Source organism: Paramisgurnus dabryanus, chromosome 5 (assembly GCF_030506205.2).
Source record: "Paramisgurnus dabryanus chromosome 5, PD_genome_1.1, whole genome shotgun sequence".
NCBI classification, from domain to species: Eukaryota; Metazoa; Chordata; class Actinopteri; order Cypriniformes; family Cobitidae; genus Paramisgurnus; species Paramisgurnus dabryanus.
In genome coordinates this window covers 25,123,508-25,141,600 of record NC_133341.1, presented here as the reverse complement: position 1 = coordinate 25,141,600, position 18,093 = coordinate 25,123,508, and the positions used below count along the sequence as shown (strand labels likewise).

Below are 18,093 nucleotides of genomic sequence, written 5' to 3'. Positions count from 1 at the left end.
CTAGTGCTTTAGTTGCAGATCCACACCATTCAACAAATTTGTTTATTATACTGTATGTAATCTCCTGTCTACCCTCAACAGCAGAGTCATCAGAGAACTTCTGCAAGTGAAATGACTTTAAACTTGACAGTATAGTGACATCTAGTGTTGCGGGAAAGCATATCGTAGGCTAATAGTAATACAGATCCATGTTATATTTCATGTTCTTGATTAATTACAATAATTATATCTGCATGTCTTTAAATTTATAATTTTATATATCAATAAAAACATATATCATAAGTTTCATCTTGCTTAATGGACTTTGAAAAATTGAAAGTGCTGACTTTCATGTTGGTACATTGTCTCTTAGTGCCCCATTGTGTAATAAGGAATATAATATAATATTAAAAGACCTACTGAGCTGATTAAAATGCAATATTATCATATGTGCAGTGCCTGTCGCAAATCACGACCAGAATTAGGAACCACTGATTTAAAGGTTTCCCGTTTAAGTTGTGATGCATGTTCTCAAATACTATCTTGTAAAAAGCCAACATCTTCGGTTTATACAAATGTATATGCTGCACTGCAGTAAAGCACACTGGGGGAAAACAGCTGCAGTAATAAACTGAAAGTGAAAGCATTTTTCAAGCAGGTCACACCCGCATGACTTGGCTTTCCAGTAGCTCTACACCTATTTAGAAACAGCTAACACGGTAGCATCTCTTCAGTGTGTAGACGATAGCCATAACGTTACTTCAGCTTGAGCTGAAGCGCAGCGTTTTGAGAAAGGTAAGTGAAATTCATTCTGAAATACATTGTAAACTATCAATCCTATTTCAAAGGTTGAATCTAATTTATTTTAAAGCTGCATAAACTGGTTTAACAGATAAATATTTTTCCTTACGAAATGCTAGACCCACTAACGTTAGGTTTTGCATCAGCAAAACCAATATCGCCAAATCATGGTTACACTTTAACATTATAATGGTTTATTTTAGTGGGATAAGGCAACATTTTCTGCAGACCGTAATGCATTTCCTGAATCTGTCGATTTAAGTGCTGTAGTATAGAATACTGTGGCGGCGTTTCACGAAAACCTAGGGTATGGCAAAAATTCTTCGTACAAGAAGGCCATTCAAATAACGAATCTATGAAACCACATTATATCCATATGTGTACATACTCCACCAACCTGTATCATACTATGATTGCACGATTGTACACTTACTGACAACAATACGGAAGCAATACAAATGAAAAACAAAAATAGAAATCATGGTTGTTTAAAATACTTTTCAAATGTTGTCATTCTTAAGTGCAACTCCAGCAACAGATAAACTAAAACAAGAAAACATAATGTAACATCCCTTCACAAATCTTGTCATGAAAGCCGCCAATAAACACTTATAAAAACACAATAAAGACTTTTAATGATGTGATATAGAGCACACGTAGTTAACCCAGCAAGCTAACCAACTAAGACTAAAACACTAAGTAAAACTCTTAGTAAAACAGGGCTAAATGCAAAAACAAGTCTTACCTTTTGAGGTCGTGCAGTTTTTATTCCACATGTCGCCATATTCAAAAACGCGCGCAAATAATTAATACAATTCACTTCGACTGCGCTAAAATTTCCCAGTGTAAGAGAACATGTTTATTTACAGTATCCACAGAGAACAAATCATTTTACTTCTGGAACAATGTATGCAATATGCATTGCGCGAGTGTGGGGGAGAACCGTGAGTATGTTTGAATGTTAAAACAAAAAAAGGAGTTTACTTGCGAAAATAAAGATGATAACAACAGCGGTCATCATGAAACCTCCTGCACAATTCAAGCTGCGCTGCAAGAACGACAGGCTGATGACATCAAAGTACCGCGAGCGTGAGGCGAGAAATCATCAGAGGAGTTTGCTTTCAAACCGCTCTCGCGGCACGTTGATGTCATCCACATGTCGGTTCATGTATTATAGCATGAAGTCGAGCACACGCGTAAATTATCCATATTAGTGATGTACCAATGTTCAGATATGTTCTACTGAAAATATTTAACTAATTATTTTTAATGAGCTTCATTATAGCCTGTTGATTTCTGGTGTTTTGTCTGAATGCTAGGGTATGGCAACTGCCATACCCTGCCATACGCAAACGCCGCCCCTGGTATAGATTACTGTTTATGCGGCGTAAGTTTTTGATAACTTGATTAGCGTAGAAGTTGGTGTCTTTGAGCTTAAATGCGAAGTTTTAACTTAACGAAGAGTATTGCAGTAATATCAGTATTCGTTTTAAGATTGCAATGTTTTATATAAAACTATACAGTCCGCGCATGCGTATAAGGTTTTGATCGCTTTCAGTCTTAAATGATGAGTAACCCCTATCTGCAAACCCGGAGGCTGCATTTTTTATACCGCTATAGTTTATAGATTTTCCTCACGTTTACGTTGACAATCTGTAAAATCAACGCGCTTAAATTATTATTATTCATAGAAAAGCACTGGTGGTAAACAACTGCAGTAATGAAACTGAAAGTGAAAGCACTTTTCTAGCAGGTCACTCCAGCATGACTGGCTTTCCAGCACATAACAGTGTAGCTCAACACCTACCTATTTAGAAACAGCTTTAGAAATCTTCTCCAAGAAGAGGTTGACATATTTTAATATACATATCTGAAAAACGTTAGCATCTCTCCAGTGCTCAGCATTTTAAGAAAGGTAAGTGAACTTCATGCTGAAATACATGTTAAACTATCAATCCTTATTTGATTTAAAGCTCATCCACTGGTTTGACAGGAAAATATTTTCCCTTACAAAAAAAATATATATATTTTTAAATAAAACAAAAATCATGGTTAGTATAGTTAAACCATGGTTACTTACAACAAATGGTTTTGCTTTAGTAACCTTAACTATGGATGCATTTGTAGTTTTTTTAAAAACATGTAAATGTAAAAGCTTGTGCAGGGCTCCAGACTGCCCCCAAATGGTGGCATTTTGCCCCTAAAATTTGAGAGTGTGCCACTGAATTTTACATCCAGTCGCACATGTGCAACCAGTAAATTTGACCTTTTTTTCCAAAAGTGCACAATAAAATGTGTCACTGAATTTAAAACAGCACATTGTACTTTCTGCATATATCATTAAAGTATTTATTAGTAATACAGTGGAAATTAGTAGAAATGTGAATATTTGGTTAGCATGTTGATTTACGGTGTGTGCCACTAAATTTTCTGGTTGTGCCCCTAAAATTTTCAGTTGGGGGCCACTGTGCTCCTAGTGAAAAAAGTTAGTCTGGAGCCCTGTTGTGTGAGTGCTTATTAAATTAAACAAGAGAACCTGCTGATTATACTAGTTATATAATTCATTTATTTGTTAAAGGAACAGTATGTAGGATTGTGGCCCAAACTGGTATTGCAATAACAAAACTTGTGGCTAAAACTGGTACTGCAATCACACAACTGGTGGCCAATACACAAAATGACAACATAAACATCAGTTGAGGGCTGCAACTCCACTTTTTAAATGACAATATCCTGGCCAGACCACTGTTGTCAGTGATATAAGTATTTGAAATGAAAATGATTTCTTAATGTCTAGTGACATATCAGGGCCATTTTATGATTAATTGATATACATTTCTTACATACTGTTCATTTAAAGGTGCCGTTTTTCATGATCCCATTTTCCAAACTTTAATTAGTGTGTTATGTTACTATTAGAGCATAAATTAAACCTGCAAAAGCATAAAGCTCAAAGTTCAATGCCAAGTGATATATATATATATTTTTTTTTACAGAATTTGCCATTCTACAATAGACTACAGTAAACGGCTGGTTTGGACTACAGGCCTCTACTTCCCAGGTATAGATGTTTCAGCAGTAACAACACAAATATACGGCTTTTGTGGAACAAACGTTTCTTCCGGTAAACAAAGAATCAATAACAATAGTCCTTTTAGAAGAGTTTATTTTTGATAACAAGCAAAATAAATAACAAGTAGATTACCTTAGTTAAAATCATAGCTAAAGCACCATTGCGACCAGCCGTTCAGGGGGATAAAAAGTCAATAACAGACACACATTAGGCCCATGTCGTGGTCTTAACTAATCAGAGATAGTGAAGGGCGAACCCCTCCCTTTGATTGGCTGTGCTCCAGATATTCCTGTATGTGTGTGTATGTTGGAAAATGTGTGCGCACTGCAGTTAGACAGAGAGGTGAGTAGCCTTGGCCCATCAGATTGAGACATCTATGAGTGGATGTAGCCGCAGATAAAAAGAATGATTGGAAACTTTTAACCGTTAAGGCCTGATCCATCTGAAAATCATAACCAGTGGTCTGAACCTTCAACCTCCCAGGTTATGTCAAGCCCTGGTCTGGAGATTCGGCATTAGGTAATTAATGAGCCACATACAATCGAGTCCGAGCCAGAGCATAATTCTTATAAAGAAAAATGGCTCGAATGTAAACCCAATGTACAGCAATGATAAGTTACATTAAATTTCTTTATTCTTTTATTATTATAATCACTGAAAAATTTCTATTTAGGATTTTAATACCACCTTTCTTTAATCAAACGTCTCAATTTACTTTCTTTTTATTAAATGCCTTTCTCACAAAATGAAACTTGCCTAAAAATAAGCTTTACCAGTCAAAATAACAGTACCAAGATATGTCAGATCCACATGAATTATGTCTTGTAAATATGTTTTATGTAATTTAAAAGGGTATATTTATAAATGTTATGCATAACAAATGCAGACCTGCCAACCTGTACGCATTTTGCGTAGCAGGTACTCATTTTGACCTCAAAGTACGGTGGTACGATTTGTCACTCTAAACTACGCAAAAACCTGATGACGCCCTTTGCCGCGCGAAGTACTCAAAAGAAGCAACAGAAAAAATAAAAATATGTCCAATCATAGCACTGGGCTCATCCACCACATAGAAAGTGTGGATGATTGACAAGTCGTATGGCCAATCAGTAAGAGTCTGCTATCGATGGAATCACAAAATCCAGCGTGATCTCCTTCCTCCACCCGCAGTTTCTGACCATCTTTTTCAACGGAGAGTCAAGACGTCTGACCCGCTAAGGTAAACTGGTCAGGGTGGATGTGCAAATAATGAAATAATGCATTAGCTTAATCCTTTGACGTCGACGGTCGCGCGGGCTCCGTTTCATAACGTGCACTTGACCGCAAGATGCGCTAACATTACTTCTGATTTGTAAATGAGCATCATTTATAATTGAGCGCTTACGAAAAAGTACAATGATTTTACCATGGGGAGAGCATCCAGTTTTAGTCATATAAAAACGGAAAGTTCACTCTCAGTGAAGGGAATTCACCTGACATCCGAGTGAAGCGGATTAAATGCCTTCTGAAATAACGCGCTCTTGATAATTGTCAATAAAATAAAACGTCATATACAAACCACATCAAATAAAGTTTTATAAATGGAGAATATCTCGTGTCTCGAGCGCCCACGTGATAGGTGCCTATGCCGTACTGTACTGCAATGTAAACAAAGCTACAATAAATTACAGACAGACAGACATACAGTTAACAGCACTACTGTCACAGTTATGGTTGAATTTAAAGCAGTATTAACTCTAAAATACTGACTTAAAGGTATAGTTAACTTAAAACATGTAATTCAGTCAGAGTTTACATAACAGAACAGACCCATCTAAATATTTATGAGTTTCTTTATTGTGTGATACACAAGTTATTTTAAAGAGTGTTGATAACCACAGTGTCTGGTCCCCACTCCATTATATTTTTTGCTAGTCAGGGAAAAACAAAAATTTTTGTCTCAATTTGTTTTCTCAATTTTTTTGTGTGTGTTTCACTCAAGAAAGAAATCATGAAGGTTAGACACAATATGAGGTTGAGTAAATGATAACAGAATGTCATTTGTGGGTTAACCATCTCCCACTATTTAACAGTAATATCACTTTTAACAGTGTTTGTGCAGACATGCTAAACTTTGGAGCATACAGAATTTAACATTAATAATGTTATTAATCACCATGTATGGCAAATTTGGTTAACATGATTTTATTCACATTTATAATAATTTTTAAAGCAGATTATGGCAGGATGGGGAAAAAGTGAGTGCATGTTACTTTGAAAGTTACCAAGAGGTGTGTGTGCGTGCATGTGTTAAATTATATGTTAAAAACCCGTGTTCTGTCCTTTCGGCCGATGCAACTGTACTCAAAAAAAATTTCCAAGGTTAGCAGGTCTGCAAATGTTTTTTTTTAGTTTCACCAATTTTCTGTTTGTCTATTATTTACTGTGATAACATTTGTGTTATATCGTCCTCATATCGACCATACAGCTTTCTTAATATCAGCATCGGCCTTAAAAAAAAAACAACACATATCGGTCAACCTCTACTCCAGAGCATGTCAGCAGGTGTAAAGTTATACAGAACAGCAAGTATGTTAGATAAGCACACCATCAAAACAGGACAAATAAAGGGATTTATAATAAAACTTACTTTATAACATCAAAAGTCAAGTGTTTTAAACAACCATGCGTGATCTAATGTGTCTTTGGATCACAAAATGAGACAGAATAAAAACAAATTTATGCTATTCATGTTAAAGGCTATGCTCAATTAGCATATAACATTATAAATATAAATTATTGTTATAAAATACCTGACATAGCGTAAAGAACACAGATAAATCATATATAATTTCAATCGTGTTTATTGCTTTAAAACTTCAAAACATCTTAATTTGCCTGATATTGAACAAAACAGCGATCTCCACGTGACTGTACATTGATGCGTCTGACCTCTTGACACTACGTCTTCTCCACTAAGTTAGGAGTGTCATTATGAAGCTGTCTGGCAGTATAGCGTCCTACAGCTTCACGTATGAATGAAACTGAGTGTTAATGGCTGTAGCCTCCAGCACTGCTCATATCGCCGTGTTTGGAATAAAAATGGATTAAATATTACCCCTCCCTGCAGAAATTTAAAGTAAACATATACAATTTTATTAACATTTCTTCAAATATGCACACTTTGAATTTCATGATGACAATGCAGAAGTATTTTTCTCAATGACTGTGACTGAGGGTCATATTTAAAATTAAATACTCAAATACAAATTTATAACAAAACTTACACCATTACTGTCACTATAGGATTTTCAGAATAAAAAAAGGTCAAAAACTGAATTTTAAGTCTTAACCCTTTTTAATGATGTACTGTATAGTAGGGATGCGTGATAATTCACATGCGATATCATGCGCATCTCATCAGTAAAGCCGGTTCCTTGATTAGTAGTACATCACCTGCTTTTCAGATGGAGCAGCATTTACTACAAAAAAGCCGTAGTTCACTGACAAGCTTAGATAGGACATATCGCATACATATTGTACAGGTGATAAGTCTGCGATATCTAATACGAAATTGTCACGATTGTACCTTTTGCATATTGTTAACATATTGTTACTAATACACACTTGCACATCAAAGGAAATGTAAAATTGTGAAACGAACCATAGGTGCCCTTTAATTTTACACAGTAACGTTTGCTTGACATTAACTACAGATTGTCTGCCAAACCTTTCACATAGCATGGCTTCATTTTTAGAAAACCAAAACATGAATTATTTTTGACAAGGTATTTGTTCCAGAGTTCAGTTTAGCCACTAGTCAGACCATTAAACAAACAGAGCCCAGAAATTAAGTTCTGCCCAGACGCGTAACCGCGACAAGTGCATCCTCTAAAACCATCTATATGACAACAATATTCTGAATTTTTGACTAAGCTCCGCCTACCAGAATATGTGTGACCTTGTTGTGCTTCCACGGAGAAGAGGAAGAGTTGCATTAATAGAGTGTTTTTTGTCGCCATGCCAATCCCCTTTGTTTGGCCTTTGCTGAGGACAGCTTCCTTAATCTGACGTGACCTTTCCGGACAACGTGCGCTGAGCTGCTGTCGAATCACAACACACTGCAGCAGCTACACAATCAGAACTCATTACGTATAAGGAGGGACTTCATAGAACAAGGAAGCCAATTTTTAGGACAGTGAAAACAATGGTATAGAGAAAGTAAATTGTGTAAAAATACTGTGAAAAATACAGAAAACACGGAAAGAAACTTTTAACATAATCATGATGTTTTTCGATGTCCATAATTGGGCCAAACACAAAGAAAGTAAAAAATATAAACTTAAAGGAAAATGTGTTTACATTAAAGTGCACAAGTTGCTGCTTAAAATGTTTAATTTCTAAAATATTTTATTTCTCTAGAGAACATATAATACAGTTAAATTGACTGAATTTCACAACTTTTGTGTTTCTGCAGATTGAACGTAGAGTCAAAGGAGCCAAAGAGGGTGAAAATAAATAATAAGCTTAACAGCATTTAGGTGAGCTTGCATCTTATGATTCATTCTGATTTGTAAAAACTCACAAAATAACTGCCTGTTAATTGTTCATATTAAAGTTCTGATTGAATTTGGGGATTTACTGTACAATGCAATAATGTCTCTGTGGTTAATGGTATAGCTGTATATGGATAAAATAGTGGATTTGTGTATGTGGATTCAAAATGGTTTGTTAATATTAGTGATGGTTATATAAAAGAAATTGTTAGCATCATGGTTTAACAACTAAACAATGACTTATTGAACTACAAAACCACAAACTCAATGTTTTTACACTTTGATTGTGGCTTGATATGCAGTGTGAACACCCAAAACCCATTTTTCCATCTTTACACTGAGTCTGAATTTAACAGCTGTGTCTTTGCAGGCCACAGGTAACCGAGTCAGTGCAGCCAAATATAATGGCTTCTAACGGTGAGTATGCATCTTATGAGAAGTCTTGCAAAATAACTGATTATTTAATTAAAAATTTAGAAATCTTGACATTAGGGGATTTTCACGGGTCAACAGCAGGGCCGGTTTTAGATATTTGGAGGCCCTAGGCAAATTCATGTTGGAGGCCCCTCACACCCCTCTAATTTTCAACTGAACTGAAGATACCCGTATAATAATAACAATCACTTTTACAAAGTAATCAATAGAGGGGTCTGAAAGAGTGAAAAATAACTAGCTGGATAATATTAATTTAATGAATAATTGACCCTTCGCTAAAGGGCAATTTATAGTCATACGTAGGTCATACGCCGTAGCTACGGCGTAGGCTATCCATAGCCTGTGCGTAGCTCTGCGTAGCCTGAAGCGCACCTCACAAAATTCCTAACAGCGCGTCGGCTCTACGCGGACTGCAAGCTCTGTGATTGGTCCACCAGAACCCCTCCCGTCAGGTAAAAAAACTGCGTCATAGGTATTTCCGTTTGAGACGGTGAAAACAAAGATGAGCCAAGTTGAGGAGTGATTTAACTCAAACTGCAACATAAGTCGCTGTTTATTTACTTCCATCATTGCTGGTCTTCTCAAATTATACACAACAAGTTGCTATTTCTTCTTCGTTTGTGGGTTAACTTGCTTAGCTTCTTCTTCTGTGACGACTTCTGCTGCTACTGTGGTTACACGCGTGATTACTGCCAACCAGCGGTTTCGCGTGTATTTGCACGTCGACGCGGACGGCGACGCACAAGTATAAATGAAAACCGACGCGGAACCTACGCCGTCGCTGCTACGCCGTAGGACCTACGCACGACTATAAATCGCCCTTTAGTCCCGCCCCCCTTAGTTACTGTTGCTACGCCTGTCAAGCTGTTGCACCTGGCAAGTTTATTACAGTATGTATGGACCGGTGTCAGACATTCCTAAGGAGATAATTAGTCATTTTTGGCAAACAGGTGAAAATCTGAGAGAGCAAGACAAAAGGGACTGCAGTATGCATTCGAGGGATATATCCACGACATAATACAACCGAATAGAGAATAATTTTATCAAAATTGAAGCTAAAGCCTATAACGTTAGGTCTCATATGCTGACCATTCAAATGGAAAACACACAAATTGACAGAGGTGGAAAGAGTAATAAAATATTGTACTCAAGTAAAAGTAAAGTTACTTTAATAATATTTTACTTAAGTAAAAGTAAAGTTACTGGTTTAAAAATCTACTCAAGTAAAAGTAAAAAGTAAGTCATTTTAACTTTACTCAGAATCAGAGTAAAAGTTACTTTTTTTACAGCGGGGAGAGGTGGAGGATTCTAGTATAGTTCAAAAACGACAAGGGAATATTAATCTCAAACTAGTTGTTTTTAATTGTAGGAACATCTTTACAATTAAAGTGCAATAACAAAAAGTTAATAAAATAAAAAGCTTTTTTAAACTAAGAAACATTTATGGAATTGTTTAATGATTTTTACATGTGAGTTATGCACTTTTGAAGGTGGTCAGCAGCTAGTAAATACAATCACTATTGTAAGGTTGTAATTGATGTATTCCTGGTAACATACATTATTTTATTAAACTATAATTTAAATGAGCATATAATGAGATGAGTGCCATAGCTATATACTTTTGACACGTTTATTGTCTTCTAGCTTCCCTGACCTGGGTACCTGATGTCAGACCTTTATTCTTCTTTCACTCTCGCTCACTTCTCAAGGACGTTATGAAGTTTTGTTTGACTTGACGCGAAGCTGCTAGACCTCGGAAGATAATGCGCATGCAAATGAGCGGTAAAAACCCGATCGGCTATTTCGTACTCAAGAGCATGAATCCTACCTTTCATAGGAATGAAACACTCGCTTCGCGTAAGTGTAAAGTGGTCGCTTAAATATGACCAGGGGTTTCTTTCATAAGATTTGAACTGAGGCGGGTCTGCATTAGTGCGCGCCTGTCTCGTCCTTCTCCATGGTTCTTTTTGCGCGTTCCCCCGCCCATCAATCATCCGTTGCGCGTCTTTATCACCTTGCTTTTTTAAATATTTTTTTTACTCAGTAACGGATATGATTTAAAATGTAGCGAAGTACAATGCTTTAAACAAAACATACTTAAGTAAAAGTAAAAGTACAGATTTTAAAAACTACTCAAAAAAGTAAATGTACACAAAAAAACTACTCAATTACAGTAACGTGAGTAAATGTAATTCGTTACTTTCCACCTCTGCAAATTGATTAACAGCTTTGTTCATGAATAGCATGGTAAGTGAAGTTTGTGAAAATACTCTAAGGCTACGTTCATACTGCAGGGCTTAATGCTCAATTCCGATTTTTTGAAAAAAATAGATTTTTTTGCAAGGCCGTTCACATTTCCAATAAAATGCGACCTTTTGTGATCTCCTGTGTGAACGTGAAATGACCCAGAAGTGACCCGCATGCGCATAAGAGTACTCCACGGTCAAGGACATCACTTGTAAGCTAACGTTAAACATGGATGTCAACAACGGTGTAGTCAACAGTGGAGCTCTTTTTGCAATATTAAAGTTATTTTCCCAACGGAGCCAGCACAATTACAATCTTCTGTTTTTTTTATGTAAAATGTAAGGTAACATTTGTTTAATTATTCCTCATATCATTTTAAAGCCACGATCTACAGAACATCACACAAAAAACATTTTGATAACTACACCTAAAAAAAATAAAGGAGATCCTGCCTTGGAAACTCCGGCTACAATTCAGTGTTTTTATATAATTTGGAGATTTAGCCCGTCAAAGCAGTCATGACAAAAAAAACGACAAATGAGAAATGACAAATAATTTGTGTTTGTTACTATAAATGATAAAAACTAAGCTTTATATACAATTCATTAAACGTTAATTTATAACAAGAAAAACACTGAAATTAATGATTTTATAGACACTACGCGTTATTATTTAGCATAGAAATACCTGCTTCCTTGCTTTGACTTTGATCATCTCTGTATTCACTTTAGATACAGAAAGACCGGATGAAATTATTTATTTCAGGAATCTCTTTGCTATCATTTGAAAGTGAACACACGAAGACAGTCGTGTCATGCATAAATATAGGTTTGGTGCAGATATTTTCCGTTTCAGCACCGAAATTTAAAGAAACGGCTTACCTGTTTTGTAGTTTAACTTTTGACAAAATAACCAGTTTGTTTTAAATACATTTTAAAAACTTATACCCGTCGAAAAACATCCGTTTTTTAATGTTTAGTTTGATGAACTCCTAAATATGAGACGAAGAGCACCTAGCACGTTCGGCTAAATTGCATGCGCAAGCATGGCCAGCACGCAATAGCGCAACATCGATACAACAAAAAGCAATCCAAAATTTACAGACTTAAATTAGATCAGAATTTACGTTTATTATAAATACAATTTTTTTATAAAATAAGGTTAGAAGTAACAAAGTGCAGAACAAATGTGCAAAATGCCTCAAGTGCACGGAAACAAAACACAAGCCAAATAGATAAATCAGATAACCCAGAGTGATTTATAAATAAAATAAAGAAATTATTAAAAGAACGAAAGTATAGCCAGAATTGCCAGCTTTGTCTTTTAAATGTAGAAACAAAGAGGCAATGGTTTATAAACATAGAAACCTCTTATGGACGTGTCGACCGGTCACAGAGGTTGTTGGATTTATAAACGCATTTTAAAAATATTTATTGAAAGCTGCTACTTCACATATTATTCGCAGCATTATAATAATATGCTATATATTAATATATTTGGAGAACGCTGTTATATGTGAAATCATATAACGTGTGCACCCATACGGCCAAAATTTAATGATGTGGAGCAGTGTCGCCCATGGTTGTTGTTTATCTTATCGTTCTTGCCTACTTCAATGCAGAATTATGACGTGTGTAGCGTATCAGTGACGTACGGGTCGGATCCATGTGGCCTGGCCGTTCAGACGAAGGTCGCATTTCAAAAGATCGGATACGTATCGGATTCAGGACCACATACCCAAGTGGCCTGGGTCACATTTGAAAAGATCGGATCTGTGTCGTTCAGACTGTCATGAAAAGATCAGATACAGGTCGCATTGGGGCAAAAAAATCGGAATTGGGTTGTTTCAGACTGCAGTATGAACGTAGCCTAACATATATCATTCAAACAGTGGCATAAACACAAAATCAGCCTGACCACTTTGCAATGATAACATTCTCCCGCTTGTAGAAGTAAGTTAACCCCAGGAGAGCCTCGATCGGATTGGGGTACTCAGGGGTAGGCCGTCTATTAACAAAATGATAAAATATTTTTTTAAGTATGTCAGTCAGCCTATGTCTTGCCTTTAATCATCTTATTTTACATTTAAATATATGCATTATGAACAAAGAACCATCATTATTTGCAAGCAATGATGTACTGAGTTAGCTAGCCAGCTAACATTAACGTGCTCTTACATTGGAGCAAACGTATGTGTTTTTGTTAATCCTGTTGATATTTTGTTGTAAATTCCACACTGCTTGATCCATGTCCAACATTTCACTTGGGTTTTAAATTTCGGAAAGGAAAATCCACCATTGTGTCCAATCTCTTAGGATACAAGGTATTAGATTTACACAATCATTCATAATGCTTCGGCATGTTTCCCTCACTCGAAACTTGTCAGAACCCCTGCGCCTAGTTACTGTTGCAAAACCACGATTGGCCTGTGGCGGTTTTTGGGTGTGGCTAAGTGAAGGGTCAATATCACTGGAATAATACATTGTCAGGAAAGTAACAAACAACACGCCTTTTTTATGGAACAACAAAGTTAATCGGAGGTGGTCCAGGTTGGGTGGGACTGGGTGGGGTTTGCGCTGGCTGCACACACGGCTGGGGCTGGGCTGGCTGCGTACACGGCTGGGGCTGGGCTTGGCTGCGCACACGGCTGGGGCTGGGCTGGCTGCGCACACGGCTGGGCCTGGGCTGGCTGCACAGATTCTGGCTGGGGCTGGGCTGGCTGACCCATGAGGGGCAAAACAGGACAAGTTAAACACAACACTAAACTGACACTAAACTTAACATAAAGCCAACAATAAACGTTTCAAAACATTTAATAGACTAGACTAAGATAACACTAAATACTTACAGGCAATGACACGGGAAATACAACAAGCCGAATCGGAACAGCAAACACAAGGACAATAAATAGGGAGAACTAATGAGGGACACAGCTGAAATCAATGACGAGTAAGAAAGTGACAAGACAAGGGAAACACGTGACTGGGTAAAAAACATTAGAAGCCACGTGTTCCTACACAAAACATGGTACTGTCAGAACCCTGCCACAAAGACTATAATACAAGACATGATTCTGACAGGATCCTGACAGTTATAGCTTATGAAATGGCTGTTGACAAAGCGCTGTTTATCTATGCTATATATCTATGTTTCAAACTTATATAGCTTGTGGAGGTAGTAAATAATTTATATATTTTCACAGAAATTTATTAAGATGTTTTAGCGAAATAATGTTTATCAAGTAAATGTTAATAGAACTTAGAGTCAGTCTTTTTAAAAGTTAAAAATTTGTAACCGCATCGTTTTGTGACACACATTTCCAGAGGTGTAAAGTACTTGAGTAATTTTACTTGATTACTGTACTTAAGTATTATTTTGGGGTATTTTTACAGTTAAAAATCAGTACTTTTACTTTTACTTAATTACATTTTTTAAAGAAAAAAAGTACTTTTTACTCCTTACAATTTTATTTACAGTCAAAAAGTACTTCTATTTTAGAGATCTATTTTCCCTTGCTCTATCAAACCTATTGAATTGCGCTGGTGGCCAGTTTAATTTAAATGTTATTTATTCTGGAGCCTTTGGACCACACTAAGGAATTGTCCAACAGTTCATCTAATGATGAAGATTTTTTGCCTCTTTGAAACCGACAACACATGAAGTGTGACACTTTTCCTGCTGTTAGCAGCCTCCATCAAGACTAATACCTTGTTCACACTGTCAGTCCAAATTTTGGTGCATATCTAATTTGACAGACTCACTGTCCACTGTCCAAATTCCGGATTATCTGCACTGTTTCTATGGCAATGACGTCGCGCTGGCATGACAATCTGCCTTGACGTCTGACATGTTTTATGTGACGTGACAGCATGACGTAACCGAAAAGCTATACAAATGCGATCAAGACGGTAAGACTGAAATCGATTTCCGAAAAATGCCATTTGAAAAGGATTTCAAACTACCACTGGATGTAGCCTGAAACGGATAAGAAAAAACTGATTTCATGCGGTTTTTAGCCGTTCACCGTTCTAAATGTGATTGGATTCCTGTCGGATATGCACCAAAAACTGATTTGGACTGACAGTGTGAACAAGGTGTAATACACCTCTTCCTGCATCGGCTGCCTGTGAGAGGCTTGATAGAGCTTGAAATTTAAGTTAAATTCGAGGTTTTACAATTTTGAGTAGCATGTTGCATATTAAAATTCATTGTCATTGTCACGGATCTCCGTATTTTTCTGTGTCTGTACCACAGACTTTCTTTTCTGTGTCAGTTTCACGTATTTGTTACTGAATTGTTTTTCGTATTTTCTTACCATTTTCGCGTGGGTTTGGGGTTAGAACGACTTTCTGTAACATAAAATGACATCCAAACCCAACTCCTAACCCTAACGTCAGTCGACAGTTGTTTAATATGGAAAAAATATTATAAACCAATAGTTAAAGTGACATCCTAACCCAAAGCCCAAATCTAATCCCAAACCCACACGAAAATGGTTTAAAAATAGGAAAAACAATTGAGTAATCAATACGTGAAACTGACATGGAAAAGAAAGTCCGTGGTACAGACACGAAAAAATCCGGAGATCCGTGACAATGACATGGATTAATGAGCAAAAAATTCTGTGACTATGCCACGGAACTTTATGAGATCATGTTGGAAATTAGGTAGTAGTCTTATAATTTGATAATGAAATACAATTAAATACAAACAGTTTTTAATACTCAAGTACAATTTTAATGTGGTACTTTTTTACTTTTACTCAAGTAAAATTTTGGCCAGATACTTTTACTTTTAATTGAGGCCAGACTACAATACACCCCAATGGGGCTATTTTTTTCCTTTACTCCTATCAAAATGAAACTTTACACAATGAAAGTACCCATGGAAAGTAATTTTTTTTGTATTACAAGTTGCTTTGAAAATTAAATTTAATATGCAAATGAGCTATACACTAATCGAATATGCCCAAAATACACCCAAAAGTAACTTTTTAGTATTACAATTTCTTTTGAAATGAATTTGAATATCCACATGAGCTTTACACTTATTTAATATGTCCTAATTTGCATAGGCAGAAACATCATTCATATGTTTGATAAATATATCGCCCCAATGTTCATCCAATCATCCTGCTGCTTTTATACTGGCCTCTAACCTGAAAACTGCCTGGCTTGGTAGTTCCTGCCAGCTGTATAACCCCCGTCGGTATAATCTTCAGGGTCACGGAGGAACACAAGACTCCCCACCACGACAAGGTAGCAACAGAAGGGGAGGCCTTTTTTGTGTTTTTGTTTTTTGGTGATTTTGTTTTTACAACTTTTTTTTTAAATCCAGCCTGGATCCTTGACCCCTTCTCTGTGGCTCTTGGTTCTGGCACCTTCTATATCAGTTCCTGGTTTGTTCTTTGCTTAGTTCTTCCCCTCTGTGTCATATTCATCTGATTAGGCAACTGTGAGTTTGTACAGCTATTACCACAACATTCTCCACAAATGTTAGTGCAAGGGAGTCCATGTTTTTTGCATTTGCATCTCTTTGTGCTGCAGCCTTTCTTGCAACTAGACGTAACTATCAACTACAAAAGTGCAGCAGTAAGTAAACATGATTTTAAAGGCGGAGTCCATGATGTTTGAAAGCCAATGTTGATATTTGAAATCACCTAAACAAACACGCCCCTACCCCAATAGAATCTGGACCTTCTGTTGATAGACCCGCCCACGCTCCTTACTGCTGATTGGCTATAAGTGTGTTTTGGTAGTCGGCCCGTCTCCTTTTCCAAAGTGTTTTTCAAACATCGTGGACTCTGCCTTTAAATGGTATGGATCAATCTTTCTGCGTATGTAATGATTGAGCTGAAGTTTAGAGCTGCTGTGTGCATCGTGCCATCCAGAACTGAAGCCCGGAAAATGCCGCTATAAATTATAATGTGGTTATAATGTAACGCTATAGCCTATAATGTAAGTGAGCATCTTATTTATGTATTTATTTATTTTTTCAATTCAATTTTATTTATATAGCGCTTTTCACAATTTGGTACCTTTTAGACCTATGCAAATGTGTATAGTCATAGCAGTGATTAACAATCCCTACTGAAAAATTCAGCTAAGACTAGCATAAGCTGGTAGCTGGTTTTTGCTGATTTAAGGTGGCAGTAGCTGGGTTAAGCTGGTCATCCCAGCCTGGCAAAAAGTGACCTGGTGTTGGCTGGTTACGCTGCTTGGCTGATCAGTCATTATTGGCATTAATCTCCCATCCAAAATATGGCACCCCCAATGTTTTGGGTCCATAGGTTCACTTCCCCCTTTCCACTTCATAATTTGGTGAAAGACCCGAAGACTATGGAACTTTGCAGCTGCTGACGTTGGAGGGAGAGATTGAGCTTCCACTGGAGATGAGTTCTGAGTTACTTTAATAAAGAATCGCCTGTATCTCAGCATGTCCAGTGATTCATCCTTTTGCCCCCATACAGTGATACTAGAGCTTTTTCACCTGCAATGATGATGCCTTTTCCCACATTTTCCTGTGACTGGCTGAACACCTTAGATTGTTTGAGAAAGCTAGTGTCATTCTTTACTTTTTTCAGTGCCATACCTTTCCTATGCCAAATAGACGAGATGTAGAATTACAGCCTCAAAATGATTGGGGTTGGATTGTTTGAAGAGCTCGATGTGTCACCTTGAACGGAAAAAGTCTGAAATCATTTAGTTGCTTTTAAATAAATATCTATAATACGGTAGTGTTTTCGTTCCCTGATTAAAATGTAAGTATGGAAAACAATCAATTACACACTTTTTTTAAATTCTGAAACAAGAGGATTTCAGCACTGACCCATAATAGTGCCCCAACAAAATAAATGGCCAATTGCACTGCATTGTAATGAATGTATTTTGCAATGCAATTTTTTTACCCATATCAATGCTGCAAGGAAACCTCAGGTACATTTATGCTGTTATACTAGTGACCTTAAGAAAAAAGGTATCAGTCTTTCTTGTGTTTTGTTAATGCATTTACTGTGTTTATCTA

General features: G+C 36.7%; 1 protein-coding gene across 7 annotated transcripts in view; it reads left to right on the top strand.

The window, feature by feature from the left end:
- The first annotated feature begins 638 nt into the window (after positions 1 to 638).
- LOC141282245 (uncharacterized) overlaps positions 639 to 18,093 on the top strand; it is a 42,328-nt gene continuing 24,873 nt past the window's right edge. For 6 of the 7 annotated variants that reach the window (XM_073814855.1, XM_073814854.1, XM_073814852.1 and 3 more), the window contains exons 1-4: positions 639 to 774; positions 3,777 to 3,841; positions 8,310 to 8,373; positions 8,759 to 8,805. In XM_073814855.1, the coding sequence (XP_073670956.1) occupies positions 8,793 to 8,805 (13 nt within the window). In that variant the 5' untranslated portion in view covers positions 639 to 774; positions 3,777 to 3,841; positions 8,310 to 8,373; positions 8,759 to 8,792. Of the gene's footprint in view, positions 775 to 2,535; positions 2,696 to 3,776; positions 3,842 to 8,309; positions 8,374 to 8,758; positions 8,806 to 18,093 lie in introns of those variants that run through there. The other variant, XM_073814851.1, reaches the window with a different exon arrangement.